This window comes from Enoplosus armatus, chromosome 16, assembly GCF_043641665.1.
Source record: "Enoplosus armatus isolate fEnoArm2 chromosome 16, fEnoArm2.hap1, whole genome shotgun sequence".
NCBI classification, from domain to species: Eukaryota; Metazoa; Chordata; class Actinopteri; order Centrarchiformes; family Enoplosidae; genus Enoplosus; species Enoplosus armatus.
The window spans coordinates 15,359,601-15,371,699 of record NC_092195.1 but is presented as its reverse complement, the minus strand read 5'-3'; the positions used below and the strand labels follow the sequence as shown (position 1 = coordinate 15,371,699).

Below are 12,099 nucleotides of genomic sequence, written 5' to 3'. Positions count from 1 at the left end.
TTTTGTGCTAATTAAATACAAAATCTATTTAGGAATATGCACCAGTAATGCACAATATCAACTGACATGATAAGAGCCTTGAGGTGGGTCCTGCTTCTTTACCCTGAGCCCTGTCTAGAAGAGGAGCCCTGTGTCATAATCTATTATTAAAACAGTGTTATTATTTCAGTTTTATGCTTACTTGATGCATATTCTTAAATCAACTTGTGTTTAATCATAGGCACATTGTACAAATTGCAAAGAGAGCAGTAGAAACAAGGGGCCCAGAAACATGTTTTGCTGAGGGGCCTCCTAACAGTTTAAGCCTGGGTGGTAAGTGTCGTTAAATATTTTTATAATGTTTGCAATAATACGTGAAATGCACTGGGGCTGAGATAGTATCAATGAACACCAGTTTAGTTTATGAACATAATCCCCCAGTATCACGTTTCAGCATTTCAGAAAGACAAATTAATTAAACTATCCCGAAGTGCATGCGGGATTTTGCCCCACATTTTATTGGGGGCGTTGCACAGCCTGGGAGAAAGTGCTGCCTGATAGACCTCTCTCAGGGCACAAACGCCCAAATCAGCCAGGAGAGGGTACCGGACTTCCTGGTTGGATCTGCGCTGTGCTGTCCTGCTGCCCGCAAAGCTTTCTGGATCTGACACAGAAGGAAGCACCAAAGGAGACAGACAACGGCCTGTTTTAAAGGCTCGGTCCTCCGCTGTACTTAGCATACGAACGAGGCTAATTAACACCTCGTCGAAACCGGGCGGCAGTGAAAGCGGGAGCCCGGCCGCGGAGCCGTTGGGAGAAGCTGTCCGCAGATCAGTGAGGTTAGCTGGGATTGCGCTAACAGACGGAGCGGCGGAGGAAAACACTCGCTTCCAGTTTCTCACTTCGTAAGGCTCCAAAACTACGTAACCAAGAAACTTCTGTGGACAAGTCAGGAGAGAGCGAGGTAGGTTGTTTTTTTTTTAAAACCAGCGGAAGCGTTTACTCTTGATGTGGTTCAATGCGACGCCCGCTGTATGACTGTTATCAGCTATCAACTAATAGAAATCCAGATTTCTTGCTACAGCTGCCAGAGTTACTTCCTGGTCGCGTTCATCGTATTAGCACTCTCTGGAAGTTCATTCATTATATCCCTGTAATGCCGTAATAACCGTATAGGCCCTGTTTGTTATGACAGGATCATTCCCGTTTTGCTTATCCATCTTCAGGGAGTTCAGAGCCCTGCTTAAGGGCACCTCAGAGATTTTAATTTTCTAATTATTACCTATTAGGTTTTCCAATATATTTAAGTTCATGTCTTCCATGTCATCCAATAAATCAACTAAACTCAAAAGGAGTGTATAGCAAGTTATTAGATTAGCAAGTCAAGCATTTAGCAAGTTAAAGACCCAGATATTTTTCTCTATAGACCAAATTTGAGTTAAAAGTGTTTGGACTGAAGTTTCTCCAATGGGATACTGTGAGTACGTGTTGCTGGACTGAGAGTTGGCATCTGCGCTGATCAAATCATCAGTTAGTCATTCAATAGAAAATGAATCTATTTTGATAATCGATTTTATCATTTTGAGCCATTTTTCAGATGGCAGTCATTAACAGGTTACAGCTTCTCAAATGTGAGTATTTGCTGCTTTTCTTCGTCAGATATGATAACCCCTACACTGCTCACCAAGAAACTGGGATTTTCATGTCTCTATCCACTCAAGTGAAGCTGTTTGTAATGGCTAATATTTTAGGACTGCTGGTAAAGATTGTTTCATTTCATGTTTGGATGTTTTGTTTGAAAAATGACTTAAAACACTGATCGATCATTGAAATAGCTGCAGATTCATTGACTAATCGTTTCAACTCTATTAAGTTGTCACGATATATTTTGGTGCGCATGTTTATTCCCCTCTAAATCATCCGAACTTTAAGAGTTCATGCCAAGTTACCAAGCTGAAGGTTCACACACGGGTTACTAGACTCTGTGACCCAATTAGGAATTTCTGTTTTATTGCATCAACTCCAAACGTTGATATCTTCTCATACATTATCTCCAAAAATGGTGCCTCCACAGAATTTACACAATGTCGCAAACTTGGGTAGCTGTGAAAGGAGAAACTGTAGTGTATAGGTCTCTCTGTAGGGTACTATTAAGACCTCACCTGTCAATACCTGGTTGACAATTTGGTCTTTTTGATATAGTTAATCCTGACGTTTCTCACAGTCCGGTGGGTCACAGATTTCATCAAGCTCTCGTCATGTGCTACTAAAACTTTTTAAATACAATTATGATTGCTATGTCTGTGTTAGCTCAACAGACCTGAACTGACGGGTTGCCTCTCTAGTCATTAGTCCACAAACTTTTGTTTTGTAATTCGTCAAATGAAGGTTATCAGTAAAGTGAAATCATATTAAAGTGTGAATTAACTCCGCAGGAGGTCAAATCTATCCGCCTCTCATCTCAACATCACGTCTCTCATCCGTCAGTCGGCGTCAGTTACTTTGAAATGCGCTCTAGCAGCAGCAGGGTCTCAAACGCACCCATAAATCATTAATTGAATAAGAGCTTCTCAGAGGACGAAGGGAGGATGCTTGATTTAAGGCCTAACACGCCAAAGGTGAAACTGACTTGCACACATATAGGAGAAAGACAGACACAACTCTGTGTAGTTAATGTACAACATGGAAACGGGAATACTATGAGCATAATATAAGCAGTATCTAGTCTCACAGTACTGCAGAGTCATTATGATAGTGGCATTTCAAAGAATACAGAAACTCTTAACTGTTACATCTTTGTGTTGCCACAAGAAAAGAGGGGGCTGTTCTGTACAGTGTTTCTGTTACAATCAAGTCAGTCAGTAGTTTTCATTGTAAAAACAGCTATTCACTGAGAGAAATCTATAGACTCATTATAAACCATTGACTTGGTTGACGGTGAACTCATTTAGTTTTGTTCCAGGTCTTTCTTACTTTATTATCTTTTAGGGCCAATCGAAGCGTCTTTGTTTCTAATGGAGTGAAATGTTAAAGCAGTTCACATAACAATTACTTTACCGGGCGTTATCAAGCATCCTGTATCCCCCCTCATAGGAACAAGTTTTTCTTGAAATGGGCGACTCCCACCAGCTGAGTCAGATCTACGCTGGTAAACAGCCACATCAATTACCAACAGTCAGCCTGACTGATAGAACAAAACCTGTTTAACAAGGATTTTTCCAAGAAATGAAATTGTTATTTCGTCTTACAGTGACTGAAGTAAAAAGCTTTGATATGATTTCCTGTGTTTTATTTGTAGAGCATGTTTCATATATAAAGGCAATTTAAAGTGCTTTTTTTTTTAAAACATTAGAAAACCTTTTAAAAGACATTAAAAAGATGAATAAATACTACATAAGGAAAGATGTTTAGCTTCAGTTCAGTCAAATGTACTGAAGAGTCGGGGCGTGGTAACTAAATCTAAGTCTTAACTTTCCATCATGAATAAGCTGAAGTTACCTGAAAGTTTTTTGCAGTGAAGTATAAAGAACCATAAAATGATACTTAAGTACAAGCACCCTTGAAATTGTGTGCAAATATATTTACTGCTGCTGGAGCCAAGACAGATGGTAAAGTAATCCATGACTTGTAGTGAAAGTGATAGCCGCAGACACACCAGACCTCCAACATAACTGTGTGATGACAAGCGTGGTGAAAAGGGTCAAGAGGCTACGCAGCAGTATTTTAAAGTACATTTTTATCAAGACAGTGCCCCGGTCTCCCAGTGTTTCGTAATTGTTTAAAGACTTGGATTACTGGAATGGTGGGAGACATACAGATGGATAAATTCAAGTTGTTGAGAAGTAATCCCTGTAGAAATGTACAGCTAGCATTAATGAACTATTTGCCTTTTTATAAATGATTTCAAGATGGAAGCACCATCTCAGCCTATTATACAAGTGATCTGTTCATTTTAAGACCTGTTGTGTTGTGCTCATCGTGTAATTCTTGGCAGAGTTTTATCGTCCATGTTGCTGTATAATTTTAGAAGGCAGTCCTGTGTAAATGTGCTGTATTTTGTATTATGTTTTATTGTTACTTGGACGTCACACTTTGGTTACTTGCAGTGTTTTAGAAGAGGAGTGGGCCCCCCCTGAAACAGACTTGATAGACCACCTCCACTGACTAATGTTAGTGGCAGTCTTGTACAAATTGAAACTGGAAGCATACGAGGAGGGAACGGGGTCTGGCAAGTGATCTGGACTGTAATGGGCTGTGAGATGTTTTAGTTTAACCCAGAGATGACGTTGATTCATTTCATTCCAAACGTGCGACGTAGGAACGCTGTATCGTTTTCAATCTGATTAAATTCCAGTCCTCGAGGGAAGGAAGCATGCTTAACTGCCAGGATCATTGGCCCAAGCCCTGATTAATACGGACATAAAAGTGAGATTAGGCTATCGCTCAGTTAAGCCTAATGGATAGATTGAATCCTCAGGAATGACCAAGCAATTTGATTGAACTCACTATAAGCTTAGGTGTTAGTGGGGAGAAGGGCGCAGAGGTCCAGCCATCCGCCGGGAATAAGCTGTGTTATCTGCATATAATAGTGAGGCCTATTTTTGGTTTTCTGACATTTCATCCCCTTTGAAGTCTCACCATCTTTTGTCTACTCACACTCAGACCTGCTCGATTGCTTATTCATAAGCCTCGTCTGGACACACACACTCAGGCCTAGTGCAGCTCCGGACGACTGTGTAGGCTGTTTTGTTAAAGCATTGTTTTGTTTCACTTTTAAGGCCAAATGGTGAATTACAGCCTCTAAAGCCAACAGCCACCTCTTCTTTTTCGCTGCGGGAGGAATCTGGGTTTGATTATTTGGCCTTTTGGGATTGGACCAGTCAGTGTTTGTTCCTCCTTCAGTTAATGCTTCCTCCTGAGTATAGTCCTCAACCTCATTTGCTGATTCACTGTGTCTTATTAGCCCCCTATCTTTGTTTATATTCCTCGAGGATGTAGAGCACAGATGGTTTACACAGACTCTTAATTGTTGTGGGACAGCACTCTTCCATTGTGATATTGCTGTAATGAAGACAGGACATTTATACAGAGCTGTATACTGTCACTTATTTTGATAATTGACTAATTGTTTACATTTTTTAGTCAAAAATAGCAAACTTTCTTTTGTTCCAGTGTCTTTTCTGTGAGGATTAGTGGCTTTTCTTTGTCTTTCGTGATAGTAAATCTGTCATTTTTGGGTTTTGGATTGTTGGTAGGAAAAAAAAAGTCCGTAGAGGGTATCTTTCACTCTTTTCTGACATTTTATAGACCAAACAATTAATCGAGCAAATAATCAGCAGATAGTGACAATAATTGTTAGTTGCAGCCTTCCCTCGTCGACATATTCTCACTCTGCATCCCTTACCTAATTCTCTAATTCCTTTCTTCTTTCATTTCCTTCCCATCTCTCTGCTTCCCCTCTTCCTCTCCATCTGCCTCTCTCCTCTCTCCTGGCAGCATGTGGTCGGAGCCACGGGCGTTGTAGGATGATGAGCCCGGCGCACCGCACCAGGGACATCGAGCGGCAAGCTGGCTACCTGAAGCCCGAGCACTGCGCCCCTCCCCCGCCCCGCACCGGCACAGGCACCATGTGGTTCATCCGCGACGGCTGCGGCATCGTGTGCGGCGTCATCACCTGGTTCCTGGTCTTCTACGCCGAGTTTGTGGTGGTGTTTGTCATGCTGCTGCCTGCCAAGAACGTGGCCTACAGCCTCTTCAACGGGGTGATCTTCAACGGCCTCGCTTTCCTCGCCCTCGCCTCTCATGCCAAGGCGATGTGCACAGACCCGGTCAGTCAGACTCAAAATAATTGTTTCATCGTTATGTTTTTTTTGCAGTGAGGGTGAATTTTCGATCTTTAAGGCGCTAATGCAGCCAAATGAATGGAAAGGAAACACCTCTGCAGTAACAGAAACTACAAGTGAACTCCTTGTCAACGCATCTTTTCCCTCCCTTCTCTCTCAGGGAGCCGTGCCTAAAGGGAACGCTACCAAAGAGTTCATCGAAAGCCTGCAGCTCAAACCGGGACAGGTGGTGTACAAGTGTCCCAAGTGCTGCAGCATCAAGCCTGACAGAGCTCACCACTGCAGGTACAGCACTCCCTGTGAATGCATAGATTGTAGGAGAGATTACACTCCCCGCTGCAAACTGCAACTTTTAAGATGTGGGTCTGGGTGCTTAGAGGGTTCTGCTGAAGTCTGCACCTCACAGAGGAAAGTCCTGATGTGCCCCCCTCACTGGGGACTCTTCTCCTCACCTGTGTTTGTTCCTGCGCCGGTTCTCCTGCCTCCCCTGTGTAGCTGTGTAGCATTTCCCTGCAGACTCTGCAGCTTGATAATGAGGAGTTCCCTCTGAGGCTGCTCGTGGTTTCCCTGGGATCTCAAGGCATGAAAAGCACAAAAACACTGCAGAGTAATTGAATTGTAAAGGCAGTGAGTCATTCTGTCTCAGAGGAGAAAATGGGTGTCAGTTTGAATGAAATAGATCTTTTTTTTTTTTTTGCTGAATATTATGAGTCATCCTTGTGGGAGGTTCAGATGATAAACCTGTCTCTAATGACCCGTAAGTGTAATATATTACGCACAGGATGGCAGCTTGTTAAATATAGATTCCCCTCAGAAAGTGCCCAAACAAAGCACACGAATAGATTGAGTTTGACTTTCGGCGTTGTCAGATGATAGATTGTGAGCTGCAGTTCTGTGAGATAAACGTGAAATAACCTCTCACACACACTCAAACAGACACAGTCCAGCCACCATGATTGAGAGCAGCCTGTCCCAGTCTCTCACGTCAGTGTCATCACTTGAGTGAATTAAGCTGCTAAAGGTGGACTGACAGAGAGTTTGTATGTGTCTTTTTGAATATACTCTATATTCAGACTGGTCTTCTTTTGCAGCCTCAAAAAAAAGCCTCAGTTTCATCTTTATTATGTATCTTTGTGTCCACAGTGTGTGTAAACGCTGCATCAAGAAGATGGACCACCACTGTCCCTGGGTGAACAACTGTGTCGGAGAGAGCAACCAGAAATACTTTGTGCTCTTCACAGTGAGTCTTTAAACTCCGGAGCCCAGATGTTACTACACAAACATAATGTATTATATTTATTTTAGATGTACTGTATGTATGCTTATGTATGTATAAGCTGGGTTATTGTTCACACAGTTTACCAGTTTAAAATATACCAGTACAAGAGAACACCGATCATGATGATCCCACAAGAACACAGTGAATCAAAAGAAAGCTAAATAAATGAGTAGTTTACCAGCTTAGAGCAGGAAATAAACCTAAGTATTAAATTGTATTAAAATATTTATAACATTGTGCTGACACTTCAGGAAAGATGCTGTAGTTTTTACTTTTGCAAAAGTGTAACACCTTTTAAAATGGGTTGAGCACTGAATAACAGAAAAATAGTCAGCATTCATGTCAACAGGCTCATTCTCACACTAACTATAGTGCTGTATCTCACATCTGTACTCGCCTCTGGCACTATGTTAATTCACTGTATAGATCTTTACACATATGCAACCCTAATTTGAATATATTTCAGTATGAAATATAGTTAAACAGGCTCTGGATGTCCAGAGATTTAAATCTTGTCAAAATAAAACATTTGAGATAGCGCTCCCACTTGTGTTTTGAAGTTTGTTATGATGTTATGACTGTTTATCTAATAATATTATCTTTTTATTATTTTTTTTATCTCCCCCAGATGTATATTGCACTAATATCCTTCCATGCGCTAGTCTTGGTGGCCTTCCATTTTGTTTTCTGCATTGAAGAAGACTGGACAAGTAAGTAATATAATGGCTGCTAGATTTCCAAATTCACTAGGGACTGTACTGTTTTACCACCATCCAACTTTATGTGCAAATATAGCTGATTACAACCCCAAGAGACGAGATGAAGAGGACAGTCTTACAAAAAGACAATGGATAGCTGCATATTTGATGCTTTTATTTCAAGATCAACGTTCAGGATAAAAGACATTCTTACCAGCCGTAGCCATAAGTTACGTCATTATTTATGTGTTTTGTTAATGAAGCAGGGGCCCTTTAGTGAGGTGTTAAACTCCACTTTGTAGCTATAAGGTTTTCTTCTTTTTAACGTGAGAAATCTTTCTCTCTCTGCTCTCCGTCCTTCCACAGAGTGCAGTAACTTCTCTCCACCGGCAACTGTCATCCTCCTCATCCTCCTCTGCTTCGAGGGACTCCTCTTTCTGATCTTCACTGCAGTCATGTTTGGGACCCAGGTCCACTCCATCTGTACCGATGAGACGGTGAGTAAAATTAACTATATCGCTCTTCTGTGCGCCTCCTAAAAACTGAATTTCAGTATGTAAGATGCTGCACTGCAGAAATGTTTTTTTGTATTATTCAATAGGTTCTGGCCTCATGTTGTTTACAACATTGAAACAAAAACTGTTCTGGGGTGATTTACGTCTTAACTTAAAACGGCTGTGATATGTTTAAAGAGAGTTCACAGTGAGGCTGATATCAGTGAGATAAAATTACAAGCAGGGACGCTGGATTACTCACTGCTTCATTTCCTGTGAATCTTTCGTGTATGTGAAGGCAATTTGAATCCAGCATGGGATTGGCGTACCTCGACACTTACAATGAAAACTACTATATAGAAAGGTCATTTCTGAATGTAAATACGATTGAGGGCTATTGCAGAAAAAATACAGACCATAAATCGTATCTGAAATTAATCTCTTCCTTCATTTCCTGCCATCTCTCTACTGTCGACTCTGATAAAAGCATAAAATGCCCCAAAAACATAACAATACAATGAGGAACACCAGACACACACACACATGATAAAGTTCTGACTTCCTAAAATAAGTCATTCATTCATACTATCTGTTGTTCATTAAATCAGAGCACAGATGTAAGCAGGAGCAGGTAGGTAAATCACCTAAATACCTCCATGTAAGTAGACATTTTCTCATAACGTATCCGCTCTAACCACCGACGACGATGACTCACAGTGTTATAATATTCACTACAAAGATCATCTATTTCGGTCATGTTCAATCAAATAGGGCCTGCGGTTCTCTGTTGTGTGTGTGCTGTTCTTAGACATCAGGAAACGCTGAGAGTGAGTCACCTAACCCTGATAAAGACCTCTGAGAAAAAAAACAAAAGAATGCAAACATGCATAATTTTTTATCCCTAATACTGACACGTTATGCTTAAAACACACAGCCGTAAATTAATCTACGTATCCGCTTTGAGCGTGAATCAGCACTGGAGACTCATCCTTTTCCTGCTTGTTGCATCTTGTTCTCGCAGGGTATCGAACAGCTCAAGAAGGAGGAGAGACGATGGGCCAAGAAATCAAAATGGATGAATTTGAAGGTGGTGTTTGGCCATCCGTTCTCCATAGCCTGGCTGAGCCCCTTTGCAACACCCGACCACGGCAAGGCGGACGTGTACCAGTACATTGTGTGAAAGCTGGAAACCGAGCTGAGCTCTGCTGCTGTGGACTTGGACTGATCAATCCTGGTCTGCCCTCCTATTGGCCAGACCTCAATGAGCATGAACTCCTCTTAACCACTTCTACATATTCTTTCGTTTATGGATATTTCATTTATTGATATTTCAGGGTGTTCTGTTGTAAGCGAATACGTCGTCAAAATGTTTATTTTTTACCAACTTGGCACCTTTTCTTCTTGTATTGTTTCCCTCTTGGTGCTGAATGAGATTAATGAGGTGTAGCTGTACAGAAAAGCTTTACAAGAAGAGACAAAAAAACCATCTCAAATTGAGCAGCGACATCTTGACATGAAGCACTTGATAGGAGTTGGCGAAACGACGCCAAGATACTGAGTTTTGGAAAAATGTCCTACAATATGTCTGATCATTTCCTGCTTCCAAGACTAAACAATGTGAACTGGAAACTGAAGTCCAGAACGTTTTCGCTCAAAGCAGCGCAGTCCGTTTGCCAAGATGGACACCTGATTTTGTCTTCCTGTAAACACTTCATCATTTGCTGTATTTCTGTCGTTGCAATAATCTTTTGCTGAGTCCTGCGGATGATTCGCCTTAGAACAGTGCATTAGTGGCATCTGCTATTTTTAAAGACATGTCTATTATTTTGCCTTAATGTGACAGTCAGGGTGAGACAGGATCACATTGATTAAATGCTATTTTAATTGAGTTTGTTGCATCCTTCTTTGATGCCAGATCACTGTGAAGGACACTCAAAGGCTGTAGGACAGAGCGCAGCAATAGCCTCACAGTGGCCAGTTGAAGTTATTATCCGTAAGATTTCAGTCCCTGGCTGATTTGGCAACACCCGTGGTTACCATGGTAACAGCAAGTGCGATTTTAATACTACAGCAAACAATTGTTGGGCAGCTACCTTGTCAGAAATACAACAGAAGCGCTACTAATGCGCGTTTCCATCCACTGCCGTTATGCGGATATTAGGTGTTGGGCGCATCAAGATAAACAGTTGGTGGCGCTAATTCTTCAGTCGGGTGCCATGAAGCCATTGCAGAAAAAGAAGGTGCAACGAGATGATGTAAATTTGAATTTTCTGTGTTTTTAAGGCGCAAATTGAAAAATGTGCACAAAAACAGGATGGATGGAAACGCACTTAGTTAGGCTGATATCAGTGAGATTAAAATTAAAAAGCTTGTGCTTGTGCCATTTCCTGTGATGACACTTTCACAGGAATACAGCATGAGAATGGCGGACTCCACCACTGACAAAGGAAACCACTATATAGAGTGGGTAATAACTGAATTTATTTACTTTGAAAGGCATATTGCTGAAAAAATACTGACCATAAATAGTATCAAAAAAAGGGGTTTGAATCCATGAGAATCTTAAGTATTGTAACTTAAAACCCCCACATCTGGCACAGGTAAACAAAGTGTTGTTTCTAGTCCAAGAGGCAGCTCGGCTTGTACAATATTGAAAGTGACACTTCAGTTGCAGTATCCACCAGGTAGTTTGATGTCCTTCTTTTGATTATTTGACAACTCTGTGTGTTGTAAATCCAGCCGACCTCTTTGCTTAATAACCATTTCCATCACTGTCACCAGCTCAGACGGACAGTCAGGGAATAAAGCAATACACATTGCTTGCTGAATGCACTGACCCTAAGTGTAATTCGCTCGCTCTCAATTGATGGAAAATGCCTGTGGATAATCCAGTTTGTTGTAGATTGTAGTTGTGAGCCTGACTGGAGGGAAAAAAAAGCCTTACAGGATAAAACGTTGATTAAAAATAGGCCAGTGGAAAATGTTCACCGAAGCCTGAAAGTCCACAGTAGAAATGCACGTTTTAATTGTCACAGCTGTGGACAATACTAGGCCACCCAGTGTGCGGAGAAGAGTGTAGATTTTTACCTTTGGTGATGAGAATTTGATGCAGATAGGAAATAGGCTACTTCAAAGCATTTAACACAAAAATGCCTTTGCCCAAATGTGTTCGAAAGCCTTACTGTAACTATAAAACATGCTTTTAAGGGTGATGAAAGGACATATTTGAACATACATGTTGCCAAATTGAATGCTTAGTGAAGGTAGGCATTGACGTAACCATTTCAAGAGTAGAGCATTGTTAAGAACTTTCTTAGGCTTTTAAAAATCACTCGTTTTTAAATAAATGTACAAAACATTACCATCATATGGAGGAGACGCAACAGTTGCTATCCAGTTTACACATACAGTACACCAGCTTTCTTCTTTTTTCTTTAATTGTTCAGTATATTCTTTGTGGTCATTTGTAATACTTACTGTGGACCACATGATGTTTTTCTTTTCTTTTTGACTGGTATTTGTTTAAAGGGGAATGAAATAAAACTATGTATGTGACACAACTTGTTAAGTTTTATGGATTTTATTGACTCCGTTTACCCTATATTTTTGCAAATACTTACTTTAAATGCAGGGACATGTTTGATTTTGAAGTGTCAAAAAAACAAACAAACTTGTAATGACCACACTCTGAAAGCAAACGTTTCCAGACACCATTAAATTAAAGATAGAAAGAAGACAGAAATATACATCAAACCATTTCAGTTAAGAATTTTGCTGTATTTCCCCTTTGCAGTTTTACGGACACC

The 12,099-nt window shown here is 40.9% G+C and overlaps 1 protein-coding gene across 1 annotated transcript; it reads left to right on the top strand.

Moving 5' to 3' along the window:
* The first annotated feature begins 757 nt into the window (after nucleotides 1-757).
* Nucleotides 758-10,163, top strand: LOC139298782 (palmitoyltransferase ZDHHC3-like). The gene is made up of 7 exons (XM_070921547.1): nucleotides 758-943; nucleotides 5,476-5,807; nucleotides 5,983-6,107; nucleotides 6,966-7,062; nucleotides 7,730-7,811; nucleotides 8,166-8,296; nucleotides 9,315-10,163. The coding sequence occupies exons 2-7, from the start codon at nucleotides 5,505-5,507 to the stop codon at nucleotides 9,471-9,473; spliced, it is 897 nt and encodes a 298-aa protein (XP_070777648.1). The 5' UTR covers nucleotides 758-943; nucleotides 5,476-5,504; the 3' UTR covers nucleotides 9,474-10,163.
* The last annotated feature ends 1,936 nt before the right edge of the window (nucleotides 10,164-12,099 follow it).

Bases quoted from the DNA above. Each gene is read 5' to 3' on its own strand.
- LOC139298782 (XM_070921547.1), top strand. From the start codon at position 5,505: ATGATGAGCCCGGCGCACCGCACCAGGGACATCGAGCGGCAAGCTGGC. The intron at 5,808-5,982 runs GTCAGTCAGACT...CTTCTCTCTCAG, and splicing joins AGGCGATGTGCACAGACCCG to GGAGCCGTGCCTAAAGGGAA. The intron at 8,297-9,314 runs GTGAGTAAAATT...TTGTTCTCGCAG, and splicing joins CCATCTGTACCGATGAGACG to GGTATCGAACAGCTCAAGAA.